The sequence below is a fragment of the Poecilia reticulata genome, linkage group LG13 (assembly GCF_000633615.1).
Source record: "Poecilia reticulata strain Guanapo linkage group LG13, Guppy_female_1.0+MT, whole genome shotgun sequence".
Taxonomy (NCBI): Eukaryota; Metazoa; Chordata; class Actinopteri; order Cyprinodontiformes; family Poeciliidae; genus Poecilia; species Poecilia reticulata.
The window spans coordinates 13309052-13325713 of NC_024343.1; the positions used below are offsets into that span (position 1 = coordinate 13309052).

The 16662-nt window shown below is 37.0% G+C and overlaps 1 protein-coding gene across 2 annotated transcripts in view; it reads right to left on the reverse strand.

Moving 5' to 3' along the window:
* Positions 1 to 613: 613 nt before the first annotated feature.
* Positions 614 to 16662, reverse strand: part of gucy1a2 (guanylate cyclase 1, soluble, alpha 2) — a 46074-nt gene continuing 30025 nt past the window's right edge. The window contains exons 6-10 of one of the 2 annotated variants that reach the window (XM_008425516.2): positions 16310 to 16582; positions 14390 to 14533; positions 7511 to 7665; positions 6119 to 6361; positions 614 to 5992 (exon numbers count right to left, since the gene is read on the reverse strand). In XM_008425516.2, coding sequence (XP_008423738.1) covers positions 6142 to 6361; positions 7511 to 7665; positions 14390 to 14533; positions 16310 to 16582 — 792 coding nt within the window. In that variant the 3' untranslated portion in view covers positions 614 to 5992; positions 6119 to 6141. Of the gene's footprint in view, positions 6362 to 7510; positions 7666 to 14389; positions 14534 to 16309; positions 16583 to 16662 lie in introns of both variants that reach the window. The other variant, XM_008425515.2, reaches the window with a different exon arrangement.

A 16662-nucleotide genomic window follows, 5' to 3' on the forward strand; every position in this document is an offset into this window, starting at 1 on the left:
CATATTTTTGTAATCCTTAAACATATTTTAGTGAACCTGCAGTCTGACAGCGAAGTGCTCTGTTAGGAACGTATGGACCAATCAGATCTCTGATGCACGATGGTACTTGACTATTAAGGGCTCCATATATGAGAAGGAGAATCTTAACCCTATATCTCTTGATGTAGTCTTTCAAAGAAGCATTAAGACTTTTATCAGAACTTTTTTTGACTTTAAGACTTTGTATGCAAATTCAATATGTTCAATAACTGCTGAGTGTCTCAAAAATGTGGTGGCAAATACATTCAAAATAAGAGTCCAAGGCTTTTTTTTGTAATTGTAAAGATACTCGGTGTTTTCTTTTTTTTTATTTACAGTATGTAAGACAGAAGATGTGCCCTAAACGTCAGTCAGAAACCAACAGCTGTCATCAAGCACCCTAAAACACAGCAGACACCTGATCCCAGCAGCAGGGTCAAACACAGTTTATGTCCAGATGTGACTTGGAAAAAAAACAACAACACTGAATATGGAGATTTGTGATTAAGTGTTCCTTTTCCAGAAAATGAAAACTTATCAGAGGGAGCAGGGCTGAATTTTATTTCCCCTCTCTGTATGAATGTGAACATTTCAGAAAGGTGTGAGTCATGTTTATTTCTGCTGTAAGAACCAAGCAACCATTGATCAAACTGATATCGGTTTCTAATCAGCTCAGACTTGTTGCAGAGTGAGTCACCGGGAATAGAGTTAATTATGGCAAATAGATGTATTTTATAACATTCAGACATAAACAGAAAAGAAAACGCTAACTTACTTTAAATGAAAATGATGCATATTAAGTAGACAAAAAAAGAAGAAAAAAAACCATTTTATCAGTACATCAGTAAAGAAACCAGCCTGAAATATAACAGAGCGAAAATGAAAATACAGAGAATATTTTATTCATCATAATCATAGGAAAAGACATCATTGAGGGTGCAGAATGCTTATGTGTGATTTGGGACAGTCAGTTTAATAGTAGATGGCTCAAATACTGACATAAATGATCTACCTAAACAAGTAAAACAACTGAAACAGGTTTCTGGATTTTTTGTGAACTAATTTTAATAAGGCTCAAGCAGAATTGTAAGTTATTTGGCTTTATAAAATAATGGCGTAAAATAAAATCCTTATTGATTTGCCTTTTTTGTTACTGGACACTGAGGCCCTCCTACATTTGACTGTAATGATTTGTGTGAAAATGTACTGCAGTGTAATAATCCATGACTCTGCAGAGAAACAGCACCTGCAAAACCTCTTTGTCAGAACAGCTAGAGTCACAAGATTTCCTAAATGTCTGATATTATACAAGAAACTGGAGAATTGGACACAAGTTGTGTGGGTGTGACGCTGGCGTAATCCGCTTTATTTAGCCCAGGAACAAGAGTTTAAGCTCTGAAGCTCAGTGAAAACAACACCTTTAGTACATACAAGCTACAAGAGTTGTTGTATCTGTTATATAATACTGCATGTGTGCAATACTAATCTGTAATAGCAACTTATAGTATGTTAACATATGTACATAGGACTGTTTATAACACTTCACCCAGTTTTATTTATCTGAAAACTGATTTGTCTCCCTGCATACATATTATTATTGCTTCAGGTGGGTGCTGCAGGTGCTGCATCTCTGTCGTTACCTTGAACGTGCATTGTTGTTCAAGAGCAGCTTTATGCTTTGCCACTATCAAACAGAAGCATGTTGATCACGTTTCACTTTCTTTCAGTTTGACTAACGTCTTCACACAAAACAATCTACCAGCTCTGATGCTGAGCAGCAGCTTGTCTAAGAAAAATTAAATGCACACTAGACACAATAACTTGCTGCTTAAGATTAGATTTTCTCACTGAACAACGGCACTATAGTTTTGAGCTAATTTTCTTCTTGCAAATATTGGCATTACTAATGTCTAGATTTTTTTTTTGTTTGGATCTGTGCTCACTTATTCCTCCAGCATGTCAGTTTCTTAAGTGTAACTTCATGATACAAAACAATTTAAAAATAGATATGTGAAGATTTTTACAGAAAGTTTGGATAACACAATTGGTATGAAAAACATTTTTAAATACTGTAGCATTTCTTTATAAGCAAGATGTATTTTCTGCTTCGTATAGTTCAAAGACTGCTCATGTAGACAAATATGAACTTAAACCATTAGTTCTTTATCATTTGGCACGTACAGGAATGATAGATGATATGTCTTAGAGTTACTGTGGATAGAAAAAAATTAATAAAAAATATATATTTTTTAGATATTTTTAAAATACTAGAGTTATTTCCATTTACTAAATTACTAGAATGATAGGAGAGAGAGAGATTCCTCAAACTTAAGTTAACATATCTTTCCATAGTAAAAGGTCAAAAGGTTTTGGGTCTCCTTTCATAAGCTTCTCTGATTAATTTGTCCCAATTTTCCTGACAGAACCGGCGTAACAGAGACAGATTTGTAGGACAAGTAGCTTGGACACTAATGCACCACAAATGTTTTATGGGACTAAGATCAGGAGTTTGTGACGTTCCTCAGCCCACTTAGTAATTAATTTGGTTGTGTGAGTAGAGTCATAGTCTTTTCGGAAGATCCATTTGCTCCAAAGCAAATGGGTCACTGAATATGAAATCCATGACTTCTCTAAAGTCACTGATTTTATATTTACACATCATGATGTCATCTATTTTGTGAAACAACATGATGCTGCCATCGATATACTTCACAGAGTGAACTATGTTTTTCAGGCTTGTGAGTTTAGATGTCCTTATGGTGGAAATCTGAAAAGTCCACTTGAGAAGGAACCGGCCCAGGGTCCGTTATTCTCTTCCCCATATCCCGACTAATTTCTTTCAATTTTGCGCATTATGTTGCACGAGGAAGCAGTGTTTTTGAGTTGCAGCCATAAATACATTGACAGGTGGCCTTCATTTAACTCAAATGTTATTAAATAATCTGTCAGAATCTTACAAAGCCATGCCCTTATCATCAATGACTTCCAAGTCGTTTAATTTGGAAACAACTTTTAGTTTCTGCTAACTTTCATAAAAATTGTATTTACTTCTCTCTCCCACTATTCTCGTATTTATTAAATAGTAGTAATTTTAGTAACAGTACCTGATGCAATACAGGAAAAGTTTAGTCTGATTTTATGCCAGACAGTGAAGAAAGAAATATTGTATATTTTTATACAGTATATGGAAATATACGTTTTCAGCTGTAAATGTAATCCATGGAAAGTCTTTAGTTTTAAAGCTAACAATTCCCCCATTTCACCATGTTTTCCAAAAAATGGCTGCATGATCACATTTACTCACAACAATGTCCCTTCAAAGTCCAAATCCTCCTTACGCAAAGCTGCGTTAATGTGTTGATCCCTGGATAACATCTGCATTTTCAAACTCATCTGATGAAAAAGAATTAGAATACAATAAGCCGACCGCTGCGGATAAACCACTGATGAGATGCTATGACCCTAAACTGAAAAGTAAATCTCACACTAGAAAATGTGAACAAGTCTATATTTTTTAAATCTTTCACTTGCTCTATTCTCTGTTTAGTTGTATTAATAGTATGTTTTTTAACCATCTCTCTAATAAATCTGTATTTATCTATTTATTAAGTTATATATGTATCACTGACAATGACATAATTCACCGCTTGGGTATCTTAAAAGCAGACGGTTTTGTTATTCATTATTCCTTCTCTTCCAATAAAAAATATTGCATTTTTTAAGCTGGTGTCACTTTTCTTTACATTACTTGTAAAAAAGGAACATATTAACATTGGTGGTATTATTTTTTTTTGCATCCAACATACAGTAAGTGATTTTTCATATAGCATGTGTTTCAGACTCCTACAATTAGCCAAAGATCTTTCATAATGACACACAGAAACCACACTGTTACTTAGAAATCATGTCTAACCTGTGCTGGTGGCATCTTTGAAACAAACTGGCACATTTAGTTTGTTATTTTAAGTCCTGCTACATAATTTTGCAAGTTATTTTTCTTTCAAAGCATGTATGAAGAATTATGGTTATAGAAATCACTTTCAGAGAAAAAGAAACCTCAACGTTTATTTTAAACTACAAAGTAAGTAAGCACACAGGAATGTCTTATTTAAACCTATGTAACCACTGTCATTTCTGAACTTGTTATGCGTAAGTAGTGTATTAAAAACAGCTGTGATGGGAATGTTTGAGTACGTCTTATTGAAATGAAAAATCTTTCCTCTTCAACCAACTTTTCAATTTGTCACATCTGGGCTGAATTTCACAGGTCGTGAAAAATAGCAATTAAGTAAATGTTAATTTAGAATACAACACAAATCTGCAAAGTCTCCAGTAAAATATTCCAAAGCCAAACTATCCAAAAACCAATATTTCCACTTTATGTTGGCCAATTTTTAATAATTACGTTTGGGTCTCTGTAGGACAGCCCGAGTTATTCACTCAGCAAGTTGAACTCAGTTTGCCAGCAAACAAGTCGACTTGAATTTTATTTACAGTTATTCCCCAAATGTATTCATAGCTCTGCAGATTTAAGTGCAAAGTAATCTTTGAATTTTACCAACAACTTCTTTTCCTGACTCACAGTAGTGTCAAAAGTCAACCCTGCTATTATCCAGAGTTGAATCTGATACAAAAAGTTAAAAAAATCACTGGAGGGAGCTAAAGACTAGAAAGATGGCAAGGTGACCTTTCAACTTGAAAGACTTGGAGGTAATGAAAATTAAAAATCTAAATCTGTGAGAGGCATGAATCATTTTGGGCTTCTGTATCTTGGTTAAATTTTCACAGGGTAAAACAAATGCAGGATTTTTTTCATTAGTTTTTATAAGCAATGCAGTTATTAAAAAAAGTACATCTGTAAATTGGCTGTATGTTCAGTAAAACCTTTGATTGGACGTTCTTTCATATCTGGACTGAGGAACTGTGAACCGTGTCCGATTTCTCCTGTCAGCTCTACAAACTAAAACACACAACAATCTGTTATTCCTGCAGACATAAAAAGGAACATGCCTGCACACAAATACCTGTTTGTATTGATGTCACCTAAGCAAGATGCAGGCCGATCTGGGCAGGTCCCTCCTAAAAGCAAAGCTTTTTGGACGATGCTACATGTAGGTAAAAATGCTGATTAGTTGAATGCAAGTAAACACAAGCTGGTAAATGCTGACAACAAGTGATCTTATTAAAAAGAGGCTAAAGCATGAAATACACTAAAACAAAGAATCACAGGTAAAAAAAAGGGAGAAAAAAATCAAAGAGTCGCTGCTGTGAGACATCTACATTTCTGTGTTATTAGCATTCTGTTTATCTCCATTATTACAACATTGTCTGCTATAGTTTGCTGAGGATCCAAAACAATCAAGGCTATAAGTTTGGATTAGTATGACTCTAGTTCGCATTCGTCTTCCAGCGTTTACCTTTTCAAAGCAAGTCCTCTTGTTTTCTTGACAAATCCCAGCCAGCTGGCCGCATGTCAACAGTTTGGAGGAGCAGCTCTTACGTTTGGTAAAGCATAACATGACTTACAGACAGATGAACACGAAGGAAACGGAGAGCTGTATCGTTTTCCATTACAGGTCTTTGTCGCACATGATGGACAGCGAGTCATACAAAATTCACTCTTCAGCACCCACCTTGTAAATGAAAAGGGGTTTTGTTCCATTTGCAAATGGCGAATGAGGGCAACAGTGGTCATGAGTGTGATCGCTGTGAGTTTTAACTCAGTTCTGCTAAATGCGGACGAGGGTCTGGGTGTTGTCTGAATGCGAACCGCTGCAGAGAGCCAGACACCAGGCCTGCAGCCGAGGCATCCAGCTAGAACAGAGAATTTGTCCAAAGGTTTTTCCACAATTTGATTATGTCAGTCCACCTCTTGGAGGATAGATAAAGGACTAGTGCAGCTGCTGTCCCTCAAGTCATTTGAAGAATATCTCCACTGCTCAGGGAAGAGACGCGGACAGTTGTTCTCTTTCATCTATGATGAAAGCATATTTCATCAATCAGGTGTAAATTCCACTTTTTACAATAGTGCATTTGCATAACCACAGATCTGTGTGACTGGTTTCCTGTATGTTTCTGTGATTCAGATCCAGTCACTTACATTTTAAACATCTGTGTGTGATTCTACAAACTGGTTTCTCTTAGAAACATTGTCCCGATGCTGTAGGAGACCTTCCTCATAGAGGCCGGAGGAGCCGAGCGAGAGCTGGTAAGCGAGGCGTGGCTGTGCGAAGTCCCTGCCTCCAAGAAGTAACACGTCCCTGGGATCTCTTTGGGAAAATTCTCTGGGAGCTCCAGCCGAGAACGGGGGATGAACGAAAAGGAGCGGTCATCTTTCAACAACCTGTTGATAAAAGAGCAGAATCAGCAGTTATAAGTAGTGTAAAACAGACTATAATAACATTCATTAGCTGTTTATAATCATGATAATTACAGTAAATATGATAATTTCTAACCTTGAATTTCAGAGCATCTCTTAAGTTAAGAAAAATAAATCTCAAATTAGGAATTATTTTTTCTAATGGCCAGTGCCACCATTATTTGAAAGCCTAGCAAATACCTCTCAAATACATAAAACTAAACTTTTTCTCAAAGTCACTCCTCAAATTGTATTAATCATTTAATTTTCCTTTGTGTTACCTACTCCCTCAGAGTAACCCAGGCTGGTCCTCAGTGAGCCTAGGCTCCTGACGAAGAGAGAAAGATGAAGAGCATCCCTTTTTACACTGCCTGCTTACTGTGAACCAGACAACCAGGCAGTGAGCAACTTGTGTTTCCGATGGGAGAGGTGTGAATAAATAATTTGTTAGTCCTTATTGTTCTTGTTTATTACTTTTTATTTTAACTAAATGTTTGTAAAGACACATTACTTTGATTACTAATAGATTTGCATATGGATGTGATAATTAGTTCATGGCTATTTTCCAATCAAATGAACACCACATCCTCACTGATTGCACAATAAATTGGAGCAAAGAGAAATTAAAGAAATATCCTGGTATTTTAATTGATTAAGTCCTACCAACAACCTTTAGAATGAACTGAAAAATGGTTGCAAAAGAGAGAAATTGTGCAGAGGAACGGTCAGAGATCCCACTCTATGTATGATCCATTGGTATGAACGTGTTATAGTAGAAGATTAGTTGGTAGAAAAAAAAATGTGCGGTACAAAGTATTAAGAGTAGGATATCATAAGGTGTGGCATCAGTGTATTTAAAAAAAAGGTATTTATTTCTTAACTTTTGAAATTATTCCGTACTGAATAAATGTAATCATGGTAAAGTTAGTTAGCTTTATGTTGTTCAAATAATGAGATAATAATACTGGGGTGTTTTTGACTCATCCCTACCAAGTGCTTAAAAATGGCAAGCACCTTGTAACAGATGTGATCAAAAATGTTTCTTTATAATTTACCTTTAAATCTCCATGAACTACAAACAAAGGACTTACTTTGGTTTATTAAAAACATGCATTTGTATAAGCTGGTACTTACTGGTAGGTTGTCGGACTAACATTGATGCACCTTGGATGGCTTCCTGATTCAAACTTGCTGGCTAGAGTGACGTTGTTCCCAAACAGGCAATATCGCGGCATTTTAACCCCAACCACGCCTGCCAGGACCGAACCTGTGTGGATGCCTATTCTTAACTAAGAGAGGGAAGGAGAAAGACAGAAGGGAAGAGCGATTAGACCCATGACAGGTCATGACACTTCTGTTGAAGTTCTTTCTAACAGCTAGAACAGAATATTGTCCTTGGGTTGAGATAAGAAGGCCAATCTTACAGGAGATCTCATGTTCAGCTCGGAGAAATGAAATTAGACAGATATCGAAAATAGAAACTGAGCCTCAGTGTGTCATGTCTGCAGCAGAGAATATGGGCAAACTCATTTAATTTGCGCCTGAATTCAACCCAACCTGGCCTCTGGAGTGACATGACACCAGGCACTGCAGAGCGCGCTCTGCAGTGCCTGGTTTTCCAAGCTGAGGTGAACTGATGGAATTAATTACTATACAGTACAAAAGCTTTCTTGTTTTGGGGCTAGAAGTACTGTGTATGCTTTGGAACGAGTAATGGACATTGTAGCGAAGAGATCATAACTCCATAATAGCTTGGATGTTGTTATCTAATCTCATGCATACCCTGCAGCAACGGGATTTAAAATAGCATGAAAGTGAGAGGGAAAATTACCAATTCCTTCTCCCCCTGGTAACAGGTTTACGGTGCTCATTTTGTAATCTAGTGTGGATCTATACATAACTGCAGGCAGTGTGTAGGCCATCCTTCCAAATCAGGGCCACTTGATCAACTATTGATTTGTAACAATTAGGTAAAGATTACATACTGCACATCACACACCAAACCCAGAGGAACCCAGTAGATTGTTAACAATTAATCTCAACATGCATTCCAGCACACTGCGATGGAGTCATGGCAACAACAGCTGAGGGTTGTAGTGAGATAGCGCTGGCAAATCCAAAGGCAATGGAGAGAAAGGCAAAGTGAACCTATAATTAGATGGTTGGACCTTGACGGTTCAGGGGGAGAGATAAAGAAAATGAAACAGACAGCGAGGGAGAACGAGGATGGCAGGTGCACCAGTGTGACCTATTTTTGTGGCTAAACCGCATACAGACAGGCTGCATACTCGCCTGTCTTTACAACAGACAACCACTCAGACAAACACATGTACATACACGCGCACAAACAAATCTGCATCTGCGCCCACTGTTCTCTTCATTTCTGAGCCTTAAAATACAAACAGTAATAGCCGTACACTCTTCCCCTCTGTTTCGCCGTGAGTCAGCATCCATTGCACATGGCCCTCATTGAAGTCGAAGAGCAAATGCCGCAGCGGCACAGGCAGCCAATCACAGCACAGCCTCTGGCCATGCTGACAAACAGATAATAGATACAGAGATAGACTGAAAGGCATGCTTCTCCGCATCCACATGTGCCAGCTCACACGCTTATATTCAGACTCGAAAGCTGCACCTCAGATTTCGAGTCTGGTGTCTACAGCTTTCACTCCAACTTTGAGGTGGTAACGTTCTGCTGCAGTGTTAACTGGCTATTTAAAAGCCAACAGAAGAAAAATACATAATAAATTAAAAGAACATGGGAAAAATGGGTGTGATTTAAGTCCTTAAGATGGCTGAGAAATAAGTTACCCAAATGTAGATGACATTATATACATTGTTGCTTTTGTTTGTGCCTCTGATCATAGCTTAACCAGTAAGTCTTGCATGGTACAAAAGTATATATGTAGCTATGATAACATTTACATCACAGAACCAAACACAGAACAGTGATTCATCGAACAACTTGAATGATCAACATGTTTGCATTATGTTTGAAAAGCAGGAAAGAAAATGGGGGAAAAAGCTGAAAAAAAAGAACATGAACACCCTGAGTTTGTGCTTAGGTAAAACTAACATTAATCAAACATACTCTGCAGTAAACATAGTTAGCTTAGCACAGAAGGGTGACAAACAAAAAAATTGGAAAAAGATTTGTTTCTGACTTTTGTCAGAAAAGTGTCAAGTGGGTAAATTAATTTTCAACTTTAAAAAAATGAAACAAAGCAAACCACCAATAATATGAAGATCTTGCTGTATGTCTGCTGCCAAGGGAAGGTTTGGTCCATGGCATTTGGAGCTAAAATCTATACATGTCAATCAAGCAGAAGCCTAAGATATTAACAATTTAGACCGCACCAGGTATGGAAAGCCACAAGTGCCACAATTCAATCATTTAAAAAAAATCCAAACATTCATATTTATGAATGTTAATATTTTGTTAAAACTGGAGATGTATGCATTACATTAAATAATAAATTCAGTATATAATTTGCTATTATTGAATCCTTTATAGTAATATTTTAACTATCCACATCACTGGTGACTCAGTGACTCAGTAGGGCAAACACTGCTATGGAAATGGTTATTGGTGTGCAGCAGAGATTTTGTGCAGGTTAACTAATCAGATGTTTGACTTTTTCTTCACTCAGACAAAAGAAGCAGTTGAAGATTAATTATTCTCTGTGGTTTGTAAATATTAATTGATTCTCTATAAGGTTATAAAGAATAAAAATTAATCAATAAAATTCTATTCTGTTAACTTTAAACCTTTGGATAACATAATGACACTGTTTATTTTATAACAGATACAGGTGATTCAAAGTCTTACTGATATAACAGACTGGATATAGTGGTAAATGTAAAGTGCACACAGTAAAATCTATATTTAGCTCCTGGAGGGGATAACTGTGGTGCAAACATAAAATTTGTTGTTATGGCATAAACAATCTGTTAATCGTTGTGTCACATAAAAATGTATCTTTAAATAAAAAAACAAAACAAAAAAAATATGGCCTTAACTCTGCAAACATGTCCTTTAAAAAAGTTTCTTGCAAGACACAGTGCTTCACTGCACCGATATCCACTTGTTATGACATGTTTTCATGGAGGAGGTGCAGATGTGTCCTCTCTGCAGCATGGACGGCATGCAACCCTGACAGCTTTGTAAACACTGGAAACTCTCTGTTGGACCAACTCAAATGACAGCATCTACAAAATGTATCTTTGGATGGATGTCCGGGACGTTCTTGTAAAGCGTTATGTATTAGCAATTGTAAATGTGTTTTATGTGCTGGTCCCTTACGGTGTTCTTCACGTTGTTACACGAGCATGTCGAATGGTGCCTCGTTAATGGGGTGAAGAAATTAGACTTTGCACTGCTCAATCAAAACCTTTTGCTGCATACAGAAAGGCTGCACTATGACAGAAGAAAAAACAGCTACTTTCGGTCAGCACGATCAGCCTCTGATCTTTTCTGAATGCAAACTGCAGCAGATACTGCAGATGTCTGGTAGATACTTTTACAAGAGTTTACTCATGAACTACTTTGTATGCATTAAATTTCCTCCCCACATCTAGAGGAAAAGACAAATGTTGGGTCTGTTTTTGCTCTCTTAAAGCCACCCATCCATCCAGACAAACAATAAATAAATAACGTCTCATACTTTATAATAATAATAACATAGTGGAAGCAACATACTGATTACTACCCATGTTTTCCCCTTGACATTTCACACCTCAATATATTTCAGTGTCCTTGAATCACTCTGTGTCCATTTGTGTCTCACAAAGCATTTTCTCTCCATTCTCTCTCACATCTCTCATGCTAGTTTGCATAACAGTGAAACATTGGCTGGGCTGAGAGCACTCGCTGAACAGCATTTATCATCCTGAAGTGTTGAGTATCTGTATATCTCCGCTCTATGCCAGCACAAAATGAGTAGGATGGGGAAAAAAAGGCAAAACAAAAATCCTAGGAAGGCAGAACAAGAACAAAACCCAGGGAAAATGTGTGAAGGAAATTGAGGGAGTGAGATACAGAAGATAAAGGAACACCTTTTAGGAAGAGAAGAAGATAGAGGTAGAACCAGAGAGAGAGCAAATGTAAGAGAAAAAGAGCAGGCCAGAAACACTTGGCAAGGGCTTTCTATTTTGAGACAAATGGACCATGTTAGGACCACAGCGGTACACATAAAAGTGTCCTGTCTGTTTTTTCAGCAGCTCCCTTGTCTCACCTTCTTTCACACTCAGTTGTTTGGTCCCTAACTATGCTATATAGATTATGTGAGAAAAAAGACATAAATAAATGTTTTTAGGAGCCAAATATCTGCATTTTCTTGAACATGTGGCAAAATTAATCAACTGAACAAAGATTGGACAAAGGTGAACATCTGAACCCTTTTTTATACTGTAAGTACCTTGTAAACATGTTCAGAACGTCAAAATTGAATCACATTTTATCATGTTACATACACAACCTTCAAAGTATTTTATTGGGCTTCGCTAACAAAGCATAATGGGCAAATCAAGACCAATATCTTTTCACAATATCTCAGGTTTTGTTTGACTGGATGAAGAGTACCTGCAAACAGAATTTCTCAAGTCTCGCTTGTTATTTTAATTTTTCACCTGAAAATAAGCCATTCCATTGTAAATTTGGCTGTAAATTAGTCTCTTTCTCAAGTCATTTGCATGACTGGACTGAATGAGTACCCAGAATTTAGCTCCATACATCTTCACACAAGCTCTGAAGAGGTTTCCTATTACTGCAGCAGAAGGGCATCCCCAAAGTTTGATGCCACCACCATGTTTTACTCTGCACCAAGACCAAAAAAAATTAAGATTTTGTCTCATTTGACCAGAGTGCCTTCTTCTGCTGAGTCGTATGCTTTTGGCTTCTTCTCAACTCTACCACTGGCTGTTTTTTGGTCTTCCTGCTGCTGCACTATAAAGATTGGACAAAGGTGAACATCTGAACCCCTTTTTATTCCTGCTGCTGCACTATAAAGGCCTCAGAAAGAAATTTCTGAGGCTTTTATAGTGCAGCTAAGATTATGTTATGCATAGGTGGACCCAAGAAACTAATACGGTAAGGTGGCTTGGAAACATATATAAGCCACAATTTTCTGATTTTTATCTATCTTCATGTAGTCCTGAAGCATCACTTGAGCAACTTTTATAAAGTGAGAAGTTAACTTTGTTTTTCTTGCTTTTAAGATTTTTATCAGCTGACTGTTAATAAAAGTCAAAGTCTTACATGATGACCAAAAACAACAAAATAAACTCCATAACAATAGAGATTGACAAATAAGCTGATATCCCAATGATCACAGGACTAATTACTTATATATCTTGGTTATATAAGGCTGAATGGGAGCCTGCTGAGCTTCTCAGGCTCCTTTCAAGTTTCATATGACCTTCAGGGGAACCGAACTGAGGACAAGCATTAATAAATCATTTTGTGTTTCTTTTATGTTCACCTAAGCTAACATGATGAATTCCTCTCACAGTGCTGTTTTATTTCCTCAGTAAATAAAACAGGTGTCGTTTTCTCCAGAGCAGCTCTCCTTTTGTCGCACCACAAAAATGGAAAAATATGCAGTTGTATCAACAATAACTTGAGTATAAATGAAGGCGCACGCTGATTATGTAATCAGTGCTTCAGAACTATAACGTGTTGCTTTACTTTAGAATCAAGTTGACACTAAATTTCTAATAGGAAGTCTTTCAAAGGATCTTTTATGGTTGTTTGCTGGGCAGAAGCTCAAAAAATATTTTTGTTATAAATTATTACATTGAGGAAGCTTCATGCAATCTAGTCTAGATACAAGGCAACCCCAAAACAAAACTATCAGAGATTATTCATCATGATTGACAGAGCTCAAGTAATATGATGCTCCCTGTTGAGGAGAATAAAATATGTTTTTTTTTTCCTTTTGGCTGACAAAAACAAAAAACCTGAGTGTCCCCAGATCAGCAGAGATCTGACAAAAACAAACTATAAAAAAAACATTGAGCCTGGAAACAAAGAATATTTTACAGTCTCTATTAAATTAAAAATCTATCCAACTGCATCACACATTAGACAACTGCAAACATTCAAAAAAGTATGAATCAGTCAGAACTTCGTCCTACCAATAGGTGAAGTGAAATGAAAATTAGACCAATCTCATCCTCTATTTGGACTTTGTTCCACTTTGGAAAAACAGTCTTCCTCTTAACAGGAAAGACAGGGACCTTCCCAAATATGTTCAGGGAGGATTCAAAAACACAAACTCTTTCTGAAGTGCTCACATAAGTTCTTAAACATCCTTATAGTCATCTGATATAGAAGAAACTCCATAAAAGGACCTATTGTGGACATTCCAGCACCGACTGACCCAGGAAACCACGTTTGTCTTGTCAGAGCAGAAAGGATCCCATTTAAAAATGGGTGGATGATCTTAATGGTTTTGGTGATTGGTTATATAACTCAGTAAAAGAGAGACAGGAAGAATGTTTTACTCTTGGCTCATTGATAAGACAAATGGGTCTTTCTCATTGCAGTAAATTTTATTGTCTTGTTTATTTATTCATTTATTTACATTCATCTCTTAGTTGTCCATATCTCACCATCGATTGTTTTTCAGGTATTCCTTCCTATGTTGTTGTTTCCGTAATATTCTGCTTAATGTGCTGTATTATAATTTTGAGCCATCCCAAAGTAAATATCAGTTTCACTTGATTGTACAATAATTCAATATTGACCCTGAGCTGGAAAATTACTAAAGGAACTAAAGGTTCATGTTGTTCCTCAGAACATGAAACCAAACAATTAAATAACGTTGTCATCCTTAAATAAACCCAGCAAACACATTATCATCCATAAACCTTTGATATTCTCAAAGTATTAGATGGCTCAAATGATTATGGACAATCACTTTAAACTGCAGGTTGAAACAATGTCTCATCTAGTTCAGCTATTTAACAACTCAATGCACCTGCATGGTAAAGGAAAAATAAAATTAAACTCACCTTGATAGGCTTCCCGTCAGGCGTTAGTACCTCCTCAGAAAGCTCTATCATTTTTAGAGCCATGAGTGCAATTGGTTTTGCATGGCTTTCGACCTTCTTATGAAGTCCACCGGCCACACAGTAGGCATCACCTATTGTCTCAATCTGTATGGGAGGAGGAAGAGCATGAGCATTCGTTACATCTTCTTTGTCATATCTGCACCTCAGATTTGGAACAAATTTCAGAAAACTGTAAAACAGCTGAAACACTGGGTGCCTTTAAATCTCAACTTAAAACCCACCTGTTTAGAGTTGCTTATGGCTAAATTAGTATTAGAGTGTGGGTTTTGATGTATTTGATGTTTTTAATGTTTTTATCTTTACTTTTTATCTATTTATTAATTTCTTTTTATTTCTCTTTCTCACTGTTTATGTAAAGCCCCCCGGAAAATGTCCCAGTTAAACGACGTTTAACTAAAGTCCTACGGGGTTTAGAGTCCCAGTTGAGGTTTCAACTAAAAATCTAGAGGTTGGAGTCCTTGCCAAACGGTGTTTTTGACTAAAGTCCCAGAGAGTTAAAGTCCCAGTTAAACGACGTTTAACTGAAGTCCTAAAAGGGGTGCGGGTTTTAATGTTTTTTATCTTTTTTAATCTTTTTCAAAATCTCTTTCTCTTTTTCACTCTTTATTCAATGTCACATGCTGTTTTTATTTTAATTATGTAAAGCACTTTGAAATCCCTTGCTGCTGAAATGCGCTATACAAATAAAATGTGATTGATTGATTGATTGATTGATTGATTGATTGATTGATTGATTGATTGATTGATTGATTGATTGATTGATTGATTGATTGATTGATTGATTGATTGATTGATTGATTGATTGATCTGTGAATTTTGATCAAAGCATAATGACTCAAAAAAGTTCACTTTACAAAGTGAACTATGTAAAAAAAAACATTTTACTCCATTTTTTATTTCATTTGCTAAGTATGTTACACTCCTAACATACATCTTACTGAACCACACATAGCAGCAGGAAAAGATACATGTTCCTACCATCTATTAAAATATTTTAAAACTAAAAATAAAATCGAGCTTCATAGATTTATTGTATGCAGCTAGAACTCAATACTGATGACAGACTGTGTAAAAAATAGATTTAGAGCAGACAACCAAAAAAAAAAAAAAAAAGAAATCTGGAAATACAAACTGCTCTCATTAAAGCCTGCCACAGGCTAAATCTTTTCGACAGTAACCATGACAATGGCGACATATGGGTGATTCACTCTCCTCTGGTGTCCTCCTGTTCCTGCTTTCTGCTTGACACACAAACCAACTCCTCCATCGCAACACTCAAAACCCATCCTAATCACAGCCACTGTCTCCCTCCATCTCAGGGTTTTCTCTTCCCGTCTCTGCTATCTGCTGTGTCACACGTTTGACAACTATTACAAGAGAAGCCCATTTTTGTAGGAAAGCCATAAGAAGATGTCAGGAAGGTGTCTGAATCTTTGGTAAGTTTTCATAGACTGGCTATTATTCACGGTTCCAACACACACACACTCACACAGTGCTTAAAAAAGTATTTTGCCCACCCTACTCTGACACTCCTAAATAAAATCAGCAACTTCCCTGCAGAAGTCGAATGATTTTAAAGTACATTTGTTTGTAATTTTAATCTCTATGCAAATAAAGCTGTTCTGTGAAGGCTTTAAGAATTAGTTGGAGAACATCAATGAACAAACAACATCAGAGCTCGGTCTGGCATAAAACAACATACCAAGGTTTAAATATCTCAGTTCATCATTCAGAAATGGGTAACTGGAAACATACCAAGACCTGGACGCCCAACTAAACTGACAGGTCGACCAAGGAGAGCATTATTAAAGTGAAGCAGCCAAGAACATGAAAAAGATGCATGCGTGTCCATTCACTGACCTTGTAAACATCCAGAATGCCACACTGGTAGTCGAAGCGTGTGTAAAGCTCGTTCAACATTGAGATAACCTGCATAGGTGTGCAGTGGGCACACACGGCCGTAAAACCCACGATGTCCGAGAACAGCATGGTGACATCATCAAATTTCCGTGCTGGCACAGGCTGGCCCTGCCACAGCTTCTGCGCCACATCGCCCGGAAATATGGAATACAGGAGATCCACGGTCCTTCGTTTTTCTTCCTCCAGAGCCTGGTGTGTCCTCTCTAAGGTGGCCTGAGAAACGAGAGAGTGAGGTCAGGAGACTTGTTGCGCTGATGAAGCAGCAGATGACAAGACTTCAAGCCAAATGAAAT